Source organism: Agelaius phoeniceus, chromosome 12, assembly GCF_051311805.1.
Source record: "Agelaius phoeniceus isolate bAgePho1 chromosome 12, bAgePho1.hap1, whole genome shotgun sequence".
Taxonomy (NCBI): domain Eukaryota; kingdom Metazoa; phylum Chordata; class Aves; order Passeriformes; family Icteridae; genus Agelaius; species Agelaius phoeniceus.
The window spans coordinates 7029934-7052511 of NC_135276.1; the positions used below are offsets into that span (position 1 = coordinate 7029934).

General features: G+C 47.2%; 1 protein-coding gene across 7 annotated transcripts in view; it reads left to right on the top strand.

Moving 5' to 3' along the window:
- Positions 1 to 3125: 3125 nt before the first annotated feature.
- TSHZ3 (teashirt zinc finger homeobox 3) overlaps positions 3126 to 22578 on the top strand; it is a 67772-nt gene continuing 48319 nt past the window's right edge. The window contains exons 1-2 of one of the 7 annotated variants that reach the window (XM_077185047.1): positions 3126 to 3609; positions 4931 to 5471. In XM_077185047.1, the coding sequence (XP_077041162.1) occupies positions 5432 to 5471 (40 nt within the window). In that variant the 5' untranslated portion in view covers positions 3126 to 3609; positions 4931 to 5431. Of the gene's footprint in view, positions 3610 to 4245; positions 4396 to 4930; positions 5472 to 21661; positions 21744 to 22578 lie in introns of those variants that run through there. The other 6 variants (XM_077185051.1, XM_077185049.1, XM_077185050.1 and 3 more) reach the window with 6 other exon arrangements.

Here is a 22578-nt window from a genome sequence, read left to right on the forward strand (position 1 = left end):
ATTTACAGACAAAACATCTGGTTCGTTAAAGCAAAGCTACTGGACTAAGACAAACAAACTTTGCTGCTGTGCAAATTCACTTACCCAAACAATTTACATTCAAGCAAAGATTTTAGCCCGAAGAAAAACTTTTATTCATTTGTATTCAGGAGGTTTGGGAATTCACAGGCATTTTAAAATAATTTTGCTCTAATAAAGTAATGTAGATATTACAAAATGTCTTTGTTCTCTTCACAGATCATTATCGCTGCTATAATGGTTATTGACAACACTTTGTATTTTACAGAAGCGCAGTATCGTTTTCGGGCGTGGACAGTGGGCTTTTTAAACAAACTTGTCAGATCCGTATTCATCTGGTCCAGCCTTCATGAAAGCTGCTGCTTCTTTGTTCTTCGCCGGGAGAACCCGAAGTACTTCCCGCATTTCGATGGGCGCGGGGCAGGAGGGAAGGCAGTGCCCAGGCACAGAGGGCAGCGGTGCCGCCGGTACCGGCCAAGGGCCGCCGCGTCCTCCGTGGGGCTGCCCGGGCCCGGTGAGACCCCCCCAGCCCCGCCGGGGCTCGCCCCCCTGGCCGCCGCCCCCGACAGCCGCTCCCGGGCCGCGGGCAGCGCTGCCCTGCCCCGGCGGCTCCAGAGGCCCCGGCTCGCTGCTGCCCGGCCCTTCCCGCCGCTCCGGGGACCCTCGGCTGGAGAGGAGCTGCAGGTCCCCGGCGGCTCCTCTGCCCCGCTCCAAAGGGAGGCGCGGGCAGAGCTGGGCCGGAGCTGGGGAGAGAGGAGAGAGGCCGGGGCCGTTCGGTGGCCGGGACTGACCCCCGGAGAGCAGCGAGCCGGTGCGAACAGCCAGGGAGAGCAGCCACACGGGCACCTCGGCGCACGCCGCTCCCTGCCTTGATTGCAGTGAGCAAGTGGCGAAACATCAACACGCTGCTCGGGAGAGAACAAGGTTAAAGCTGGGCTAAAACACGCCGGCTTCTAAGAGGCAGCTGTTCCAAGTTTACTAAACTTCCTCCCTGATCCTCCCTGGCCGTTCCCATAATCAGCAGTTAATTCCAGTGGTCCTTTATCGGCTCGGCCGCTGTCTCCACGCGGGCCGGGGGACGAAAGAGGTGTCTCGGGCAATTGGTGGAGTTTTGGTGGAGAGGAATGGTATGAGCAGTGAAAATATATACCAAAGAAGGGCAGTAAGCAGTGCCCGGTTGAGAAAGATAAAACATTCTTAGCTGGTGGAAAGTTCAGGAGTGATGGTTATCTAATTATGTGACTTATAAATAATTGGTGCCTTGTTTTAAAACTGCCGGGAAGAGCGAGCTTAGGGTTGAGCCTCGGTGCTGAGTCTACGTGGATGGAGTCTGTAGAGCCATCGATTTGATGCGCTGTGTTTGGAAACGCTACACTTCATAAAATTACGCGTTCTGGCTCTCTGGAATAGACTGTGACCCCCAAAGAAGCCGACGCACATGAAGGCGTCTGCACTTCCCTCTGTAAATCGTCTGATGGAAAGCTCAATAGATTTTTTTTTTCCTTCCTTAAAAAAATGTACATAGTTAATAACTAAATTATTCCACAACTTCCTGAGCGTTTTGGCAGTGAGACTTGTGACTGTGGAAGAGCAATGCACATGTCTGTGTGCACGAATATCTGCTGCCTCCCTCTCTCTCACACACACGAGAATTATTATTCCTAAGTGAACTGAGAAAGTTCCTCCAATGACTGTTTACGGAAAGTTTCACTTATTTCGTTCCCTCCCAGTCCCAGCTCGGCGCACTGGAAGGAGCCCCTCGCCCTGCGCTGCCGGCTGTGTGGGCCGCCCTTTGCAGAGCCAGGTAAGCGCTGCTGCTCGCACCGAGCTCCCCACGCAGCGGGGCCGGGCACAGTCTCGCGTGTTTGTTTGTGCTGCTGACACCGTTCAGCTGCCGAGGTGCCACCTGCCAGCATCTTCCTCGCAGGCTGTGCTCTGCGGGAGGCACAGCTCTGTCTGGGAGCCTGTTCAAACGCAAATGCCACCACTCGCACAAATCCACGCACGCGTGCAGCCCAGCGCACCCGCGGGAGGAGGCTGCGCACCCGCGGAGCCGCGCCGGGCCGAGGGGCTCGCACCCCGCCGGGCACCCGGGCCAAAACCGGCAGCGGGCAGGGGCTCACACCCATGCCCCGGGCGGGCTCAGGGTGACACAAAGGCAGTGAAAGATGAGCAGATTTAGAGACAGGAAAGTGGAAGGAACAAAGTTCTTGCAACTTGCAACCGCCCCAAAATTGGGGATTGGTCGCTGCGGCTCGCTCCTCGCGATGCCCCGCAGCCAGCAGCTGAGGAGGATCGGGATTTCCCTGGCTTTGGAGAGGGCTCTCGCACATTTCAGAACAGCCTTTACAGGACTGCAGTGACTACACGCGCCGTGTCATTTTAATTTTGCTGTAGTTTTCAGGGCGCTCTACCAGCGCCTGGTGGCAGAGTGACCTTCCCCGCACTCCGTGCGGCGAGCAGGAGCACAGGCGCCCAGGGCTCCCGGGGCTCTCGGCTGCCGAGGCTCCCGGCCGAGCATCCCAAAGTTTGTTTCAGTCTCTCTCGCTCCAGAGCTCGGAGGAATCCTCCATGTTGCGCAGCGCGGGCCGGCACCTCAGCCCGGGGCTGGCCTCTCGCCGGCTCCGCGCTCGGTGCGGTCCTGCCGCAGCCATCGCCCCGCCGAGCCGGGAGCGCAGCCGGGCTGAGCGCCCCGGTCCCTGTCCCTGTCCCTGCCCCCGGCCGGCAGCATCCTTCGGGGGGGTGGGGGGCGTGAATTATTTAGGTTTTCTATTTCCTACTTAAAGGGGGAGGAGGGAGAGAGAATGAAGGAGCTATTAACCGCAGCCGAGCCCTGCTTCCCGAGGCTGTCTAACGTTTGTAAATACTTATGCTGCGGCTGGTCCCCTCCTCCCCGGTTAAGTTGTTTAGTATGTTGGTTATTTGTACCGAATCCCGGTCTGTGTAGTGTCTGATGTGTTGTCGTTGCAATGTGCAGCCGGGGTGACACTGATGGATGCGCCAATGGTGAGACGGACAGATGTTAGGGCGGATCTAGCGGCACGCACCGCCGCGGCGGCGAGCCCGCCCGCCCGCCCCGCCGGGGCTGCCCGCCGCCCGGCCCCGTCCTGCCGCACGGCTCACCCACGCTCGCACACTCACACACACACAGGGCTTTTTGGGGACGGGGGGGGAACGTCTCGGTGTCGTCTCTTAAGCAGATCTGATCGCTCCTTCTGTGAGCAGATACTGTAACTGTGAGGAGCAACCAGCGAGTATCAATGAGATGGAACTGAGCGAGTTTGGCAGCAGAAGCGGCAATTGACAACTCACCATTTTCTTGTTTTCAAGAAATGTTTCGTTTTCCCCCAACAGTAGCAATTTCCCGGGGACTTTAGGCGACTGCGATTTTTTTTTTTCGTCCTAAAGATCAGCTTAAAAAAAATCAACTCATAACAATAATAATCCAAAAAAAAAAAAAAATCCCAAACCTTCTCCACCCGTCATGTAAAGTGTTTGAATTTCCTGCAACTTGAAAGGGAAGCGAGAGCCCGAGAGCGGCACGGCGGCTTTATAGGATGTGAAGACGCAACAACATCTGCACTTAGTCAGGTATTTGGAATTATCCCAAATCTCGAAGAATGGGGGCGAGTGGAAATTTTTTTTGATCTTACCGTAAAAGTGAGCTCAGCCTTTTTTTTTTTTTAATTCCTCCCCGTGAACTTAAAAAAAAAAAGCTACTGGGTTGTTTGGTTTTTTTTTTTTTTTTTCCTTTCTTTCTTTCCTTTTCTTTTTCTTTTTCTTTCTTTTTTTTTTTTTTTTTTTTTTTGGCTGTTGCTGTTGCCGTGTCCCGGTCCCTGCTGGCGGGGTCCCGGCGCGGGCGGAGCGGGGGCGGGAGCGGCCCGGGCCCCGCGCGCCCCCCGCCGCCCCGGCCCTCCCCGCGCCGCGCGGCCCCGCCGTCCAGGGATGCGCAATCAAACCCGCAGCACATCGATCCGCCGGCGCTCGCCGAACTGAGCGCGGCGGCTCGGCAGTGAACTTGGACCGAGAAAAAAAAAAAATTAAAAAAAAAAACAAAAAACCAAAAAAACTGAGAGAGAGAGAAAAGGAAAAAAAAAAACAAAAAAACAACCTGCCCCCAAACAGGGAAAACGAGGCAAAAGTGCTCCATCCCGAAGAGCCGGGTGCGTGGGGCGCGGGCGCTGCCCGCTCCCCGCCGCTCTGGCCCCGCGGGGCGGGAGCAGCGGCTCCGCTGGCGGAGGCGCCGCCGATAGCGGCCGCCGGCCGGGGCGGCCCCGACACCGCCCGCCCGCAGGCGCGGAGCGGAGCGCGGCGGCCGCGGCGCCAGCCAGGTGGGAGCCGGCGGGCTGGATGTGCCGGCGGGCGGGCGGCGCGCCGGTGAGTGCGGCCGGGGCGGGCAGCGCTGCGGGGCGCGGCGGAGAGCCGGGGCCGCCGCCGCCGCTGTCACCGCGCGGGGCGGCCGGGATGGAGCGGCGGGCCGGGCCCTCCTCGCCGTGGGGGGCGGCGGGGAGAGGGGGGGGTCCCGTGCCCCGGCGTGGCGGGAGGCGATGGCTGCGGGGGGCTCCGGCGGGGAACGGGTGCGCGCGGGGGCGGAAAGGGAAGGGCTGCGGCAGGGAGCGGGGCGAGCGGCGCGGAGCCCGGCGGGCTGCCCTGCCTGTCCCTGCCCGGCCAGCCCTCCGCCGCCGCCGCGGGCGGCTCGGGAGACCGGCGCCGGGCGAAGTTGGGTAGCGGAGGGGGCGCGGCGAGGGGGTCGCCCCGGCCGGCGGGGCAGACCCCTGCCCGCCCCCGTGCCCCGTCCGGCGGGCGATGCGCGCTGAGTGAAGGCGCGGCCCGGGGCGGGCGGCGGCGGTGCCCCGCTCCCCCTCGGCGGAGCAGTTTGAGTGACACCGCGATCATCTCGTTTCCCTTCAAGCTTCGCCTGTTGCCGCCGCCGCCGCCGCCGCCGCCGCTCCAGCGCCGAGCCGGGAGTGGAGAGCGCAGGCTGAGGCTCCGCCGGCTCCGGCCAAGAGATCCCCTGTCTTTATGCCGTGATCTCCCAGCCCGGCCAGGCACCGGGGGCGCAGGGCGGGGTGGGGGGGACTGCGGGCTCTCCCCAGCCCTCCCGCCCGCACACCTCTTCGGGGGGCTTCCCCTCCTCCTTCCTCCGGGGCGATTTGTCAAACTTCCCCCCTCTTCTGCCAGCAGCAGCAGCAGCAGCAGGGCTGTCCTCTCCTCTGTGCCGCCTCCTCCTCCTCCGCCGCCGCCGCCTCCTCCTCCTACTCGGCATCGTGTATGCACAGCAACAAAAAATATATCCCCGACCCAGCCCTCGCGCCGAGGCTGGAGCAGCTCACCGGATCTCTGGGGCTGAGGCAACTCTTCCCACCCCCGCGCCCCGGCTGCCCCCCCCCGCCGGCGCCCGCAGGAGCCCAGCATGCCGAGGAGGAAGCAGCAAGCGCCCCGGCGCGCAGCAGGTACGAGAGCCGCTTCCCTTCCTTCCCTGCCTCCCCTGCCTTCCCTGCCTTCTCTTCCCTTCCCTCCGCGGCCGCTGGCTTCTCCTCTCGCTTCCCTCCGTCTCTTTCATAACCGGCTCCCGGCGGGCTCCGCCGCCGCTCCGCGCCCCGCTGCTGCCCCGCTGCCCGCCGCTGCCGAGGGCTCTGCCGAGCAACTCCCGGGCCGGGGGTTTTGGGGGGATTTTATTTATTTTTATTCTTTGGAGTGGGGGGCGCATGAAAGCCCATTCCCCACTTTTGGTGCCCACTTTGATTTATTCCGAACTCTGCCATCGCCCGGCTCGGTTCTGGGGTAACCCTGTGCGAGGGGCAGCGGGTGTGTGCGGGCACACGCTGCTCGGGCTCTATGGTCGGTGTCACTCCGGGGATGGGGGAAGCAGGAGGTGAATTTTGGTTATTTCCAGCCCGTACTTTGGCACCTACTTTGCTTCTCTCCTTCGTAGTCTTCATTCTTCTATATCCCCTTCCCTCACAGGCAAATGGTTTGTGAAAGCGAGGGAAAATATTCTTTTTATTTAATTTTTCTTTCCTATAAAAAAGAGAGAGGGCATGTATAAAAATATGGCACGCTGTGAATGAAGTGGCAGGGACAAAGTGATTTGGAGGCTCTGCAGTGTTAGTTGAAGATCCGAGCCCAGAACTGGTTCCTTTGCCCAACTTTTACCTTTTTCTCTTCTGCCCTTGTACTGCACTGGAGATGTCTCTGCCGGACAGACAGACCGTCCTAGCTGGTCACTTTCTTTGGTAGCCTCTTCTGTTAATCCTATTGATTTCTTATTTATGAGTCCAGAGGAGAAGCTGCAAAGTAAACCAAAGGAGGAAAAAAAAAAAAAAAAAGAAAAAGGGTCTGTGTATTGTCAAGTGACTGGTGAATGTTTCTGATAGTGCCTTTGCAATTTCCACTGGTTTCTTTTTTCCTTTTTAGAATTACTTTTCGAGGCTTTGTGCTGGTGAGGTTTTTTGTTTGTTTGGCTTGTTTTCCTTTTGCCAGAAATGTCAACTCCTGTTAAACTTAAGCAGTATTTTTTTGGAAAAGCCAAATTGAAAAGAAAACAGTAGAAGAAAAGCCCTACATAATTTTACAGTAATCCTTAGTTGGGGATATGCAGGCTGGAAAAGGTTTCCTTGGCCTGTTGCCATCCTTGATTTGATGTCTGATTGATCGCCTGTCATCTGGCAGCCTTTGATCTATTCATTCCCGATAAACATCAATAAATCACTTGCCATGGTAACGCCAGCCTCGGTGACGTCACACGTGGCCTGTCAACTCTGGGAGCGCAACTTGAGGGGTCCTGGCGAGCGCTGCCACCGCCGGGCCCGGCCCTGCCGAGCGCTGCCACCGCCGGGCCCGGCCTGCCAGGGCCGCCAGGGCTGCCAGGCCCGGGCACGGACAGCTCTGCCGGGGGAGAGCCTCGAGGGGCCGGGCTGGAGCCGGGGAAGCTCCCCAGAGCATCCCTGGCAGCGCGGCTGTGCCTGGGCTTGGGACAGCGTGGGGCAGGGAGTCAGCCCTGCAGCCTGGGCTAGGGACAGCGTGGGGCAGGGAGTCTGTCCTACAGCCTGGGTTAGGCACAGCACGGGGCAGGGAGTCTGTCCTACAGCCTGGGTTTGGGACAGCGTGGGGCAGGGAGTACATCCCACAGCCTGAGCTTGGGACAGCATGGGGCAGGGAGTCCATCCTGCAGCCTGGGTTAGGCACAGCGTGGGGCAGGGAGTCTGTCCTACAGCCTGGGCTAGGCACAGCGTGGGGTAGGGAGTCCGTCCTGCAGCCTGGGCTAGAGACAGCGTGGGGCAGGGAGTCCATCCTGCAGCCTGGGCTAGAGACAGCGTGGGGCAGGGAGTCCATCCTGCAGCCTGGGCTAGAGACAGCGTGGGGCAGGGAGTCCATCCTGCAGCCTGGGCTAGAGACAGCGTGGGGCAGGTAGCCTGGGTTAGGCACAGCGTAGGGCAGGGAGTCCGTCCTGCAGCCTGGGTTAGGCACAGCATAGGGCAGGGAGTCCGTCCTGCAGCCTGGGTTAGGCACAGCGTAGCCTGCACAGCGTAGGGCAGGGAGTCCGTCCTACAGCCTGGGCTAGGGACAGCATGGGGCAGGTAGCCTGGGCTAGGGGCTTGCTGGACCAGGTAGTCCTGCAGGCCGTGCTAGGGGCTTGCTGGAGCCCAGCAGTGCTCCCACACTGCCTGACAGCTTCTCCGAGTGGGGTGGTTTGAGTTTAGTAAACATCAAGGGGCTCGAGGAGTGACACAAATTGTAAATAACAACGTGCGTGTTTTCTTTCTTCTCTTCTTGGACAGCCACATGGGTTCAGGCAGTGCTTTTGAAATAGGGAAATAGACTTCCCAGCGGTCTTACCCCGCATACAAACAGCTAGAAAGTTTGGAAAGTTTCTCAGTGCGGTGGTGATAGCATCTAGCAAACAATATCGTAGCCAAATACTTTGTGATAATATTTTGCTTTTCTGGCCTGTGCCATCAAATAACAATTTTCTAGAAAAATGACAGAGGTGAACTTCTCCTGATACTTGGGAAATTCTATTTTGTAATGTGAATTTAGTCCTGCAAAATCTAGATTTTCCATGTGTTTTTCCATTTTCGACTCTGCTGTAAAGTGGGCTCTCTCTGTACAGACTGGAAGAAAGTGTTTCTGCACTAAACACACATTCTGAGGTATCCTTCTCTCCCTCCACCACTCTCTGTCTCTCCCTCCTTTCTGAAGTGAATCATCCATGATACGCGATCTATCTTTCATATTTAGCAGAAGTGTAATCTCTTTAAACTTTTAGCTTTTTGATAGCCGCATTAAACATTTAGTATTGTGTATAATTGCTTCCCACTGAGATGCTGCTTTTATTGGTCACATTGGAAATGTTACTTTTTCTAATAGCAGTAAACGCAAAGGCCTTTTTTTTAACACCTTAAAAAACAGCTAAGAAATAACAGGTTAGTTAAGAAATATTCATTACAAAAACTTGACTGCAGGACTAATAGGAGATGGAAGAATGGTTTTGCTCTATCAAAATGACCCGTCAAAACGACTTTGTTTCATATTTGATTTAATTGTCTCTCTCCTGACAGGCACATTCATCAATAGCTTAATGGTCAATCAGAAGTTGGCAGAGTGAGTGCTTTCATTCTTTCCCATACACTAGCTTTGGCTTTACTTTATCAAAATGCCTCTGCCTAATGGATATGGGGGATGTAGAATGACTGAAGGGCTACTTATTTGACAAGAGTGAAAAAACAAGAACATTCATGCTGTTGATAAGTGCATGAAGATAAATAAGTGAGCTGTATGAGGTGTTTTATTTTAAGACAGAAGAAACTTACTTTTTTTTTTTTTCCCCTTTTTGGCTTGAGAGCTGCGAGTTATAAGGTTCATGACTGCTTTTGTGGCATACTGAGAGTGATGACAAATTGATTGCTTGGTACTGAGAGAGAAAAAAAGGTGGTGGTGGGGGGAGAATTAAAGATGTCTGCTGATTGGTAACTCAGGAAATCCAGTCCCCAGCAACCTTGAGAATACTCGAGAATTTTTTTTCTCCAAACTGAAAGGTCCGCTCAGCCATAAAAAAAGAAAAGTTGTTTTGCCAGCTTCATTAGTGTTCACCTAATTAGCTGTAAACCTGATGGATTCCTGACAGCTTTAATGATTGGAGATGACAAGCTCCACGCAGTGTCATCCAGCAGAATTAGGTTTGCAGCTAGTTTGATGTAATCAAGTTGATATTACACAGTCCTGGTTGCCTTTAGTTGTGCATTAACTCAATTTTCTGCTGCAGGTGACAAATGGGCTTTGGTACCTGGATAATCATGTCATAGGAATTAGGACCCTTTTAATGGTCTGGAGTAGAATAACAACAACAAAGAACTCTCAGCAGCACAGAGCTCGCAGACATAACAGACAGGTGCACAAATTCTTTATGTCTAGCCCAAGTGTTAACACCACACTGTGGAAGACTAAAGCTGTCTCTGAGAATCAAGAATCTGTAAAAATGATAATTTCACTTTGTTTGCTTTGAGACTCAGCTGAATATCATAGGTAAATTTGGGAAGGAGAGTCAGGGATTGCAATTTTATTCCTCACCTGTTAAAGCAAGAAGATAGAATTGCTGCTCCAAAGACTTTGTCAGGAGGAAGAAGGTATATTTACCAGTTAGAGGCTACTGTCTGGAGAAGCTAAGATATTGTATTAATAGAGGCCAGTCTTGTTCATGCAAACAGTAATTATCTATCCTTAAATTATAGCTTTCACTTGCAGCTTTTTTAGAAACCTATTTAAAAGATCAAGAAAATGTACTTCCTACTGACAGAAATGACTTAATACATATTTTGTGTACATACCTTGTGAGGAGGGATTGGGAACTAGTGGTTTGCTGGAATCACATTTAGTTTACTTATTTACTTATTTATATATTTAATAAAACAGTAACAGACAACTGCACCGAGTTTTTGAGGCTCTGGGAAAAAAAAACCCAAACAAACCTGGGCCTATGGTTGTTTGTTTTGTTTTTTTTTTTTTTTGCGTAGTATGTTTTAAATCCTAGAGATTGCTGAATGCTTGAGGCTCTTCCCAACTTCTACGCTTGCATTCAAAAGCTGCACCTGGTCAGTGTGAGCACTGAAATTCACGGAATTGCTGCTTCAGAGGTGCGGAGCGCTTCCACTTCCCAGGCACTTGAGTGCTGGTGCCAGCCCTCGGCCCCTCCAGCGTGGGGCTGGGGGTGCAGCACAGCAAACAGATGCAAGATGGCACACAGGTTGTGCCGCCAGATTTCCAGGCAGCTCTGACTCCGGCAACTCGAACGCTCGCTTTAATTTATGGCAATTGCTTGCAACTACATACATACCCCAAAAGTAAATGTAGCGATAAAGTAGGCTACCTATAAAGGTACTTGCAGTGTCAGCCCTTGGTATGTTATTTGCCTCCAAACCTGCCACATATTTCTCTGTTGGGCAGAGATTCTTCCTAGCAGCAAGCTGACAAAATGATTAGTTATGGCTGTCCTCTGCTTTTTTTTTTTTTCCTCGGCAAAGTGTGAAGGAACAATGCAAAAAAAAAAAAAAAAAAAGGAAAAAAAAAAAGAAAAAGGGGCATAAATATAAAAAGGCTTGATAGATTCCCCTGAATATCTGCCTGGAAAACAGAATTTTCCAGAATCAGCTGCCATTTCTCCCATTAGCTTGACAGCTGTCAATTAGGGCTTCAGTGCTCTCCTGGGCCACAGTTTATTGCGTGCGGTTGATGTTGTCATTTTGTTCTCGGTTTTGCCTTGAGCACTATCATGAGCAGGAGTGAAATAGTCAATAACTGATGTATCAGCAGTTATTTCTTAAATTGGCTTACAAGTCTGCATTTTTCCTCTTTTTACTAAAGATTGTTTTGTAAAGTGATTAGAATGAATTGTGACTGCTGCAGGGTTATGGGAAATGCAGTGAAGCTAGGGTGAGTTAGCAGGATTAGAGTGGGTCCTTTTTGTCAGCCCTGCTTCCAGGATTAGTGGAAACTGTATAGAAAAGATCACCTTCAGGGTGAAGTGTGGGGTACATTTTTAAGCGTGCTACGTGCACGCTTATGCAGAAACATATGGTGGTACAGAGTGAATGAAAAGAAATCATCTGCCAGGACGTAAAGTAACCTACGTGTTACCTCTCTGAGCAAACCTTGGCACTGCTGGCTTTACGGTGTAGTAATCCATATTTTAATCCAATGTCGTGACTGCTTCCTAGAGAATCCAAATACAGATTGTCAGATTTTAACACAGCCCTGTTTTCAAGGTGCTGCTAGTGGATCAGGTATTGAGATGCCTGAAGTGTTGCATTGTCAAGTAGGAGTGCATGTGTGTGTATGGTTATGATACAAGACCAAAAATAACATAGTTGCTGAGCAGTCGCGTGTTATCTTATCTGTGAAATACTTCAGCATCATTTACTAAACAATCTACCTCAGGTGTTTTAGTCTGATTTTTTTCTTCCTCTTCTCTCTGTGTTTGGTAATTTTTTTAAAATTTAGTTACGCCCAAATTGTGGTTTATCAGCCTTAAGTTAAAAATGAAAGGTGAATACAATATATTGTATTTGGTAACAATGATATGGACTGGTACATCCAGACAGATAATATGCAGTTGTAATTAGAGTGAATAGACAGGCATTCATTTTCAAATTCTTTGACACATGCATAAAATAGTCATATAATAAGATAAGATGACAATTTTATGTTAGGTTGATAAAGTGTCCCGATACATGCATTTAAATGTCTGTAAGCCTTTTTTTATCCAGACAGATTAATTCTAGTTTCCAGCATTTGCAGTTAGACATTAAATTAATTTTAAAAATCCCACTAAACAATGGATGCGTTGCTTTTTTGTGTGTGTATATGTCATAACCTAAAGCAGAAGGATTGAAAAAAATTTGTGCGATTGATTTTTCTTGATTTCAACATAACAAAAAAATAAAGCATGAAAATTGACTCAAAGGATTTAAAGCATAGTCCACGAGAGATTGTATTGTAGTTTTCTTAAGTACAATAATGCAGAATAGAACATTGTCAGAGCTTGAAATTGTTTGTTACCATTTTCATAAAAAGAACTGAAAGAGTTGAAATAAGTAGGGCTTAATTTCAGAGACTGTGAGATTCATCCTACTGCATTTGCCTGATTTTGCGCCTGAAAGATATTTTGGTCATCTCAGCAGAGAGCCAATCTGCAGAATTTAAACACTTCTCATTGCAGGCATCAACTTTAAGATATTTCTCAGAAAATGTTCAAAGGGTTTTTTTTCCCCTGGGGGTGGAGGGAGAGTAGGGAAAGAGTTACCAGAGGATCATAAAATATCTGAAAGCTCTTTGCCAATGCCATTACCTGGCCTCTTCGGGCTGTAAAGGGACAACTCTTCAAGAATAATCTAAGTTCGTATTTTAGACTTAATTATAAATTATTAATTAACTCTGTCAGGACACATGTTATTAATTATGACTCTCTTTTCTTCATTCAGAGCAGCTGTTGGGAATCACGTAAGTTGACTGTGCTCGTTGGTGTGGGAGTTTGCCAGTGAGGAGGCTCCATGGGCGGCCCGCCTCACCTCCGGCTGCCATCCCTTGGCGCGGCTCCGCCCGGCAGCGCTGGCAATGCAAACAAGTTCTGGGGTGGCCCGGTGTGCTCGCGCTCAGCCGCCATTGTCACAGGGCTGGCTTTGAGGTCCTGTCCATAAATAATTCCCCTTTATAGCAAGGCTCTGTGGTGCTGGGGAGGTGGGAAGGGCGGCGGCCAAGCCTTGGCGAGGGGGAAGCCAGGAGGTTTCCCTGCCCTTCCGCCAAACTCCCGCCAAACTTGGCGCACTGGCACAGAGCGGAGGGCTGCTTTGTAATTCGTTTGGAATGATCCAAATTCATTTACTTTTGATATTTCCATCATTAAATTGAGCCCTCTGTTTCGCTTTCTTATGTGTTCTTTGCGGAATGCATGTTGCATAAAATAGGCAATTTTTAATGAACAATTTAATGTAAATGGGTTCTGAATTTAAATTAATATTAATGAAGCTTTGAGTGAATTTATTTTGCATACGTAAAGGCTTGTAACTCTTTCACTCATACACTCTTGTCTTTATGTACTAACACATTGGTTAGGTGAATTGGCTACTTTCCATATTTTGTGATTAAAAACTCTAATGGATTTTACATGGATATTTGTGCTAGCGCAGCTTCGCACAGGTTACTATTGCTAGTAAAAAACGTACCTGCCTTGATATTCAGATTTCTGTAGTTAACATTTCACTGTTACCTCACAGTTTCTGTATGTTTCTTCCTACTTTGGTTTCGCCTTCATGCTTAAAGAAAAAAATACTCCAACAACAGTAACCACAGTCAAGATGTTTTCTTTCTTTGGCTTACCTCTAATGCATTATGTATTTCGAAATGATGGGATGTTCTATAATTAATTCTGTTAGATGTAATTGCTATAATCACTTTGATGCTACACATAATAAAAGTAATATGGTAAGCATACGGAAAAATATAAACACCTTATTGTAACACTTTTTGTAAAATTCTTTAAAAAATCTTGTTCGGAGCGGAACCTCTGCTTCTGTATTTTGTCAGAGCTAAGATTTTTTTTTTTTTAAAGTACATTACTTTAGTAAATGAATTAATTTCAGATATTGAAAAGATTTTGACAGGCAGGTTGTCTTGTATGTGCGTGCGAATATCCCTGACTCTGTGCGGTACTAAAGATGTAGTTCATTAAGAAGCCAATCTTCAGTGTGGCTACAAGTGAGACATAAATATCACTGTGCATTTCATGAAATGAGAGACAAATATGTACATTATATCAAAAGCCAGGACATAGGAAATAACACAGGAATGGAACTGTACAGTGGAAAGCTTCTTTGTAGCGCAAAATTATGGGAAATATAAAATGTATGAAAGGTAGCATGTAACTAGAGAGGGAGTTTTTCAGGCATGGTCCCAAGTGGAAAAAGACTACAGAAGGCGATTTCCCTCCTCCTGATTTTTTCTTTTTTTTTTTTTTTTTTAACAAGTAGCTTTGAGTTATTGTTTGCAAACACAGTTTTTGATAGAGAGGAAATGAAAAAAATATGTGCAATGGGTTAAGCTGTGTAGCTGATATCCTTGATTCTGTAACAAAAAATGTTAATATGGCCATAGTTCTTAATTAGTTGCACACAATACTTAATGCTGCAAAGGTCACTTGGTTTTATGGTCCAGCTTCGCCTATGAATTTGTATGTTTCCCCCCAAATTTATATTTCTCTCTCATGTATTTTCTAAGCAATTGAGCGTGCAAATTGTGGTGAAAATGCAAACTAGAAACAGGATTAGAAAAAATACATTTAGCTTGGACAAAGAAGAGATTTTATTTAATTTTTTTTTTAATTTTTTTTTTTTTTTCTGGTGTTATTTTCAAATAATGCACAGCTTTGCGTGGCGAGCAGCAGTATTACATTTAACTTCTGTAAGCTGAACAAACAAACCCTGACCAAGCTCTCGCTGGATTGTTCTGGGGAAGAACAGAACAGGGTGCTGTTTCTGAGTGTCTCTGGGACTGGGCTCGCTGCCGGCAGCCCTTTCCCTGCTAGGTCAAGCCTGTTGCTGGAGGGCCAGATCGCAGCAGGGGCCTCCAGGAGGCTTGGCCAGGCTGCTCCAGACTGGCAGCCATCAGTCATCCATCTGTGACACAGAGTCTGTTTTTGATGGCAGGGATGATAAAAGGCCTGGGAACTGTATAGGCCCTTGTAATCAGGGCCAGTGCTGACATCCTTCTCAACTTTGACAGCTTCTTCCTTTTCTCTCTTCACCGCCAAGACTGTCTCAACTGGATTTTTTTTTTTCCTCTCTCTTGTTTCATGTACTTGATCAGTCTCAGATGCTGGGAATTATTTTTTTCTGGAGGGAGGAGGAGTGTTTCTTTTGGTTTGTGGGTTGGGCAGGTGTGAGAGGAAGTCTGGTTTTTTTTTTTTTTTTGTACTGTAGGCCTGTTGCTAATTAATGTTCCTCCATAAGATTCTGTCGGAGTTGAGTAATGTTTTTGATCTTTATGCCTGATAACTGCATACTTAATGAGATTTCAAAGCTGTGAGTGCAGCTCCCTACAATTATTGACAGATGCCTTTTCTTTGCCATTGGGTTCAGCTTCATAAATCCTCCTGCAGTAATGAGGTTCAGAAGTGCCACCCTGCCAGTGAGCTAATGAAAGAGGGGGGGAGGGAGGGAACAGCTCATGCCTGCCTGACACATTTTTTTCCTTTAAAATTTACTATGCAGATGTCAAGCTGTGGGACGATTACTTCAAACATGCTAATTTTTATCTTGCTTTTGTGTCAAGCCTGCATGCCATTTTTCCCCCCCAATAATAAATAAAAATAGAAACCTCAACCTATTTAAATTTTATCATGGATCATAACTATTGAAGACTTTGATATATGTGTGTTCTTTTGCAGTTTCCAGTCAGTGGAGCAGGTTTTTGAAATCCGAAGGGCAGAGAGAGGTTAAAAAATAAAAATCAAGGGGGGGGAAAGAAAAAAAAAAAGGCAGCGAGCTGCCTCGGCTGCACGTCAGCCTGCCCTATCCGTGCACTTGAAACATCGGAGATTTCATTTTAGAGTTCTGAAACTAAATCCTGGTGGAGAATAGCCGCACCATGCCAAACAGTCGATTTCCTTTTCAGCAGAGCCATACATCACTGACCCACCCTTCCCTCCCGACAGAATGACATGTGTCATTTATCACTGGCCCTGGCAGAGCAGAGCCGGGGGGGCCCGGGCAGCTCCCGCTCCGGCGGTGCTGCTGCTGGATGTGCTGGATGTGCTGGATGTGCTCCGGCCAGAGCGGGGCAGGGAACGGGAGCGGGGCCGGGAGCGCCCGGCTGTGCTGGGGGCACTGCCACGCTCACCGAGGAGGTGATGTGCTCTCATATCATCTGCTAAGTTGCCTTCTTCAGCCCCCTGAAGGTTTTTCCCTCCGGTATTCTTTCTGTCTCAGTCTCTCTTCGTTTCTCTTTTTTTTCCCCCCCTTTTTTTTTTTTTTTTTTTGAGTTTGGCAGTTGGGACAAACTGGCTGACACGTATCATTCAAGCAGCACCAGCTTGCTGGGGGTTGTGTAAATGAATCTGGGAGCTCTTGGTTTCACATGATTCAAACGTGCATTATTGAAGATGGATGTTCCTTAAAAAAAGATTGATGATGGATATCAGGCTTATAGTGCCATTTATCATTTTGAATATTATTTAGACTTGCCGTGTAAAGCTGTAACTTGAGAGTTGGATGAGCTGGGACAGAATGGAGGCCTCGGCGTGCACGTTGTGATTGATGGCTTTGCTTTCTCATTGTTTGTTACCAGATACTCGCCGGTCATTACAGGAGTGCCTTACAATTGTTTTAGGGGCTGGATTTCCGTGTGTGTATGTGTGTGTGTGTTTGTACAACAGGGAGAGGGACAGGCAGAGGCAGAGTTAAGTTTTTAGTGGGAGCATTTCAGTAATTGTAAAGAATGTAGACAAAGCCGTGGCCCGTGCAAGGATGCAGGCAGCCTTTTGCATGAGCACAGAGACTTGCCGTGTGTAACACTAAAATACAAACAGGACTGTGATTATCCAGTGTAACACTGCCAGGCTTTGCCACTTCCACTATAAAAATGTGCTTGTGAACAGATTAATACACTCCAGCTTCCTTTTGCTAACAGGATGCACCTTTTATTTTTTTTTCTGGGTCCCAAATAATGGCAAAGGAAAGAAGGTTCTAGGACACAATTATTTCAGCATTCAGATATTTCTTTCCCACCCACGCTCTTCATGCAGGATTGTGAATCTTTGAGCCTTGGTGTTCGCTCCCAAGTGTCCAGGGCGCTCCTGGAGGGTGGATGGCCTGGCTGTGTAAGTAGTGAGGGCAATCCCTTCCCTCTTTGAAGCACTTTTGCTGGAACCAGGACACCCCCACCTGCTGGAAGAATTAAGGAAACAGCTTTTTATAGGCAATTAGATCTTTCCTTGGAAGTGCAGGCAGGGACTTTCGGGAGGTAGACACTCCAACAATGGAGCAGCCTCAGCAATATGCAGGGCCAGAACTTCAGGTGTTGGGCTGTTTGTGCCCCTTCAGGCAAGTGCAATACCCAGCCTGGTTGAACTTGTTTGAGCTGACAAACTATTGACTGTTCCTTGCCTGGTGCATCCTACAAAACTCAAATGATTTACAGGAGCAGTAGGTAAAATAAGACGAGAATTACTTTGTTGGATCAGTCTTGAATTTGCACAGGTAGCTGGTGTTTTTGAAACACTGCTTGTCACATCAACTTTTTCTTTGATTGCAGGATGCCCTCCTAGCAAAAAGGAATGACAGCAACACTTAATAAACATTTAGGTTAAAATGTTTTTTTTTTTTTTTTAAAGCCAGCAGTGACCTTATATGTGTTTTATAGAAATGAGTTTTTCAGTTCCATTTACTTTTGGTACACTCAGTTGTCAAAAGTAAGGAGAATTCAAGTTTATGCCCTTCATTCAAGTCTAACACCATGAAAAAACTGAAAAAACATAATACTTTTTATAAAGCCTTCAACAGTATAAGGTAAAACTTTGCTCTGTTACTCCTGCACTTGTGTAACGCAGTAGGTAATTGAAGTACAAGTGCCAATTTGCTGTAACAATTGTAAACACACCTTGATACAAATGGCATCATTGCATTCTTACTGATTAGAAAACTTTGCTATTAATAGACACAAAGTCCATTTCAGGTGTAATTGGTAAGGAGCTGAGTGCACTCATGGGAAGAAACCTTGTTTTGTTTTTTGTTCGCTTTTATTCTTATCCCTTTTTTCAGTTTTATAGCTGGAGACATGATTTATTGCAGCCATCCATCTTTGGGGCTCATCCATCACATCCTGGTTGCTAGGCAATCATGGCAGCAGCTGTTTGCTTTGAATCAGACAGAAAAGTTGTCAATCATCAAAGGCAGGTGAATAGCATTAGAAACACGCTATTGTCAGACGGAATAATTAATCAAAGAGAGAAAAGATAATTAAAAAGATATGACCCTTGCAAGTACTTGCTCTGGGTTGCCTGGAAAAAAGAAAAACTGCCTGGTCTTTTCTAGACACTTAAGCAGCTGAGGGCTGATAAAATATGCACTCTGCAGTGCATAGTTTTTAATTAATTGAAAAAGGTTCAACATTCAAAGACGATGCTGGAGAAAAGTCTGATTATGAGCATAAGTAATATTTATTGTTTGCATGAAAGGCTTGACATGGAGTTCTAACTTTCTGTCACAAATCTCCTGCATGCTTGCACTAAGCCTCTTTCAGCTTCACTATCTTTGCTGGCAGTTACTGGAGTGTGTGGTTGGTCTGTCCAAGTGAGGGTCCTACGGCTTTCATGCAGCCTTTTCATCCTGGGCCACCTTTCCAGGGCATTGTCTCCCTGGCTGTCCCCTGCAGCAGAGTTGGAGTGCACGAGCTCTGCCATCAGCAAGGCAGGCAAAGCTCGGTGGGGCTGCAGCACTGCCCTTTCTTCAGTACAGGAAAGGTGTCCAGGCAGCACCTATCTCATTTCCAATCAGCCTGAGGAATAGCAGGCTCCTGTGAGCCCGTTCTGAACCCTGATTTTCCAGCAATTTTCCAGTTTTTTGTAGCTGGGATGATGAGAAGGCTGCTGCAAAGCCCGGTTTTTGACTCCTCCAAGTTTGGGTGTCCTGGCAGTGGGTGCAGCAGAGCACACCCAGCCCAGGGTACACAGGAATGCACTTCTGGGTAGTAAAACAGCTGGGCACAGCTGGTGCTGCTGCCAGCAGAGCAGGGCTCGCTGCTGCTGCTGCCCAAAAGCTGGGTCTGAGGCTGAAATGTGGCACAGCATTTTTGTGAGAATGCAATGTCTTATGATTGACTGCTGGGCAAAATGCCCATGTAGTCCAAAAAACCCCAACTTTGGTGTTTGTTCAGGCTTTGAAGGAGTCTGTGGATAGACTGATTGCAGGAGAACACAGGTATGATGATTGCATTAGCAGTGTTTCTTTTTTACAAAGTATTTTGCAAGTAGTGATGCAGAAGTGGCTGCCACGCTGCCCCTCTGTATTTTTCTACTTTTGTTTTCATACTCCCTTTACCCTGTTTTCTAGAAATGAACAAAGAAACTTCAAGTTTGTGCTGCCAGGAGAACAAACCCCTGCTTGCTTTTAATATCAAAACTAGATATTAGTGTTGATTATCAGCAAGATTTGCAAGGATACAGGCTGTGAAATACTGGGAATTTAAACTGCACGATGAAAACCTTGTGCACTGTTCTGCACACACCATCCCTCTCACACTGGCTGATGCCTCCGAGTGTTCTTTGCACAGCTCTTCGTGTCAGTGTGTCACAAGCAGCTCCTCTGCTAATTGTGTGTAGCCTGTATCACATTTTCTGCTCTCACACCCTGTTTCACTTGTAATCATTCCAGTATTTACTTAGAGGAGGAGAGAACAGAGCTCAGAAGGAAACGGGGTGCCATCTGAGTGCTGGGTATGACACATCTGCTGCATAGAGCTATTCTTCCAACACTGGGGGCAGGAAGCTCAGGCTGCAGCTAGCTTGGATCACTTGGAGAGATCTGTGTCCTCAAGTAACATTTCATATTAGTGATTCCTCAGAACGTCATGTTCACCAAAGTTTGTGTGAGAAATTTAAAAAAAAATCTCTTTAAAAGCATAGTACTGCATATTAGCATTAGCTTGAGAAATATCATCTGTGCACCGCACAACCAAAGTCAGCACCCCCTTGGCTGATAGCCCAGCACTTCTATGTAAAGTTAGGATGTTGTCTGGAGTTGCTGGCAGGTATTTTTTTTTAGCAGGACTAACTCTTTTTCTTCTATATGTAATAGTAATTCAGGCTGACATATTACTGGCATTTTTTGTCATAGGTGAGTGGGCCCTGTGCCTGTGCAGGGCAGGTGGGGGGTGCTTGTGTACAGGAATGCAGTGCTTTCTCTAGCACATTCTGTGCATTAAATAAATGTGGGATAGCCATGCCAGCATGGGAGGTGACATGTTTATGGCTAAAGAGCTCTTTCCTTCTTAGCAGGGAAGCAGATTTGTCTCCTTTTCACATATCAACACCTCTGATACCTTTTCAAGTATTTGCTGTATTTCAGATCTGCTGATCACTGTTTTATTTACTGATAGGGGAACTGTGGCAGTGGTTCCCTAATGGAGGGATATATAGTGCTGACATCAAGGAAATGTTGGCTAAGAGACACATGGATAGATGGCTGCATGTTGGACTATAGGTGGTTATTCTTAGTCTGATAGACACTTTTTAGCACATTGTGTATGAAAGTTCCTGTGATAATGCTTCCTTTTGCTCATCAAGGTGAGATGCATCTTTTCCCTCTTATTTTTGCCAGTCTCTATTCCATGCATGGTGTTGAGGGAAGACAGAATAGCTGTTCCTCATTCACAGTATTTATTGCACAGTTGAAAGAGTTTGGATCCTATGAAAGGGTTTTTCTGTCCTAGCCTCTTTCTCATCCTTCCCCATATGCAGGCTGCTTTTGCAGTTGTGTAGGGAAAACTGTTTAGAAACTTGAAATACCTTGGTACTGAATATGGTAAAGCTGCATTGCCTTTTTGTTCATATGAAGTGAAAAATGGACAGAATATGTCAAACATTAACACCGGCACAGATAGTAAACTGTTTTGCTTTAAATGGTGGAAGAATGTGCAAAGGGAGTTTAAAATAAACAGTCAAATAACAATCAAGCACTTGCCAGTGTTTAAGTCACTGTGTGAAGTAGAATGTAGTATGTCAGTAGGAACCACTAAGTTACATGGTATCTGTATACTGAGAAAAATATTTCGAGGAAAGATATATACATACATATAAATAATAAATAAATAAATAAATTATATATATATATATATATATATATATATATATACACACACACACACAGACATAATGTGCTTGGCTGAATGTGAGCTGGGTAAATGTGCAAGGCTTCCCTGAGCCCGTGCCCTGCCTGTTCCAGGCTGTGACACTGCAGCTCTGTGCCAGACAGTGCTCAGGTCTGTTCTGCTCTCTGCCAGAGATCCAGGGCATCTCTCACTGGTTTCAGAGACCGCAGTGTCCATGAAGGATGGAGGATATGCATTTCCTTTTTGAAGCTTTCTGATAGAAGAGAGACTTTTTATTCCACATTTTTAAGGTTAGTTGTCCTTTTTATTCCTTTCAGTGTAGCTTGCTGTTGCATCTCTTATATGCATGGTGATTTTAGAGCTTCAGTCCTACCAGCCTGTGAAACAGAAATATTTCTTATCTCCAGTTTTCAGTTTGTCAGCAGTGTGCTTAAGAAAAGTCTTCTGCAAGCTAAACCTGAAGCTTGGAAGATGTCCTGGTGTTCTCTAAGTGACTGTCCTTTGGTGTCCAAGCCACACTGCAGTGAAATTCATAAAATACATTTGTATACACTTACTTATATGATGAGAAATACCCTGTTTTATTCAGCATGTTTTCTAGGATACCTCTTCAGAAATGACTGGGGTAAAAGATAATGGTTTTACTGTCGTAGGTGCATGATGACTAACTCGTGTCAGCTGATAATCCAGGAGCAGAGCCAGATGGCCTTGGAGGTAGGGAATCATCAGATAAAAGCCATCAGGCAGGGCACTGCTTTAATCCCTAGGGTAACTGTGGAGGAAGGAGCAGGGTTGGAAATGCCTTCAGGAGCAGGGAAGGAAGAACTAGAGCCATGCAGAAGAAAAGACTGGTAGGTAGTGATCTAAACCACTCTACGGTCCCTAAAATAGAAATACCTGAATTCGTGTGTTACTTTCATTCGTTTGCCTTCAAAATAATGTATACAACTGTGCTGTTGTTTTAGAGTTAAACATATGCCTTGCTTTCTAATTAACCCCCAAATCCCTTTGCATTTGCCATATTAATTTAATTAGTTTGGGCATAAGAGTACAATTCTGGCAACCACCTTAACCTTGTAAGTAAAATAGAGAGACATAAACCAGGTGGGCAAAACTGGGTTGGACTTGCTGCAAATTTTAGTGAAAGAATATTTGAAAAGTAGAAGGTAGAACTTGAGACAGCAAAGACAGTGTGTGAGTGGGTTTTTTAACTGCTGAAATGTATCATTTACCCAGGATACCTTGTCTTCCTTTGTTTTTGCTCTGGGCCTGCAATAAAATGCTTCCTATCTATATTAGTTAGAAAATAGTCCGATGTAATATATGAGAATAGTGGTGCATTATTTCCTCATGCTTATATGTTTTCTGTGTAAAATACTCTAGCAGCAGTGAAATCTTGCTGTGTGATTGCATTTCATTTTGAGATGGTTAGCTGAATAAGCAGGAGGACAAGCAAGCAGTAAGCTGAATGAAGGAAAAAAGAAATAAAATTTTACAGCACATTCTTGTTGTAGGAGTGTGCAACACAAAATTGTGTGACTCAAATGCTCAATCTGGTCTTCATGATTAAGCAATAAACAAATTACAAAACAAAGTTATCATCCTTTAGAAACTTGTGCTCAGTCGTGAAAAAGTCAGGTATTTAACATTTCTCAAAGGAAAACATCTTTTGTTACTTGATTTTCA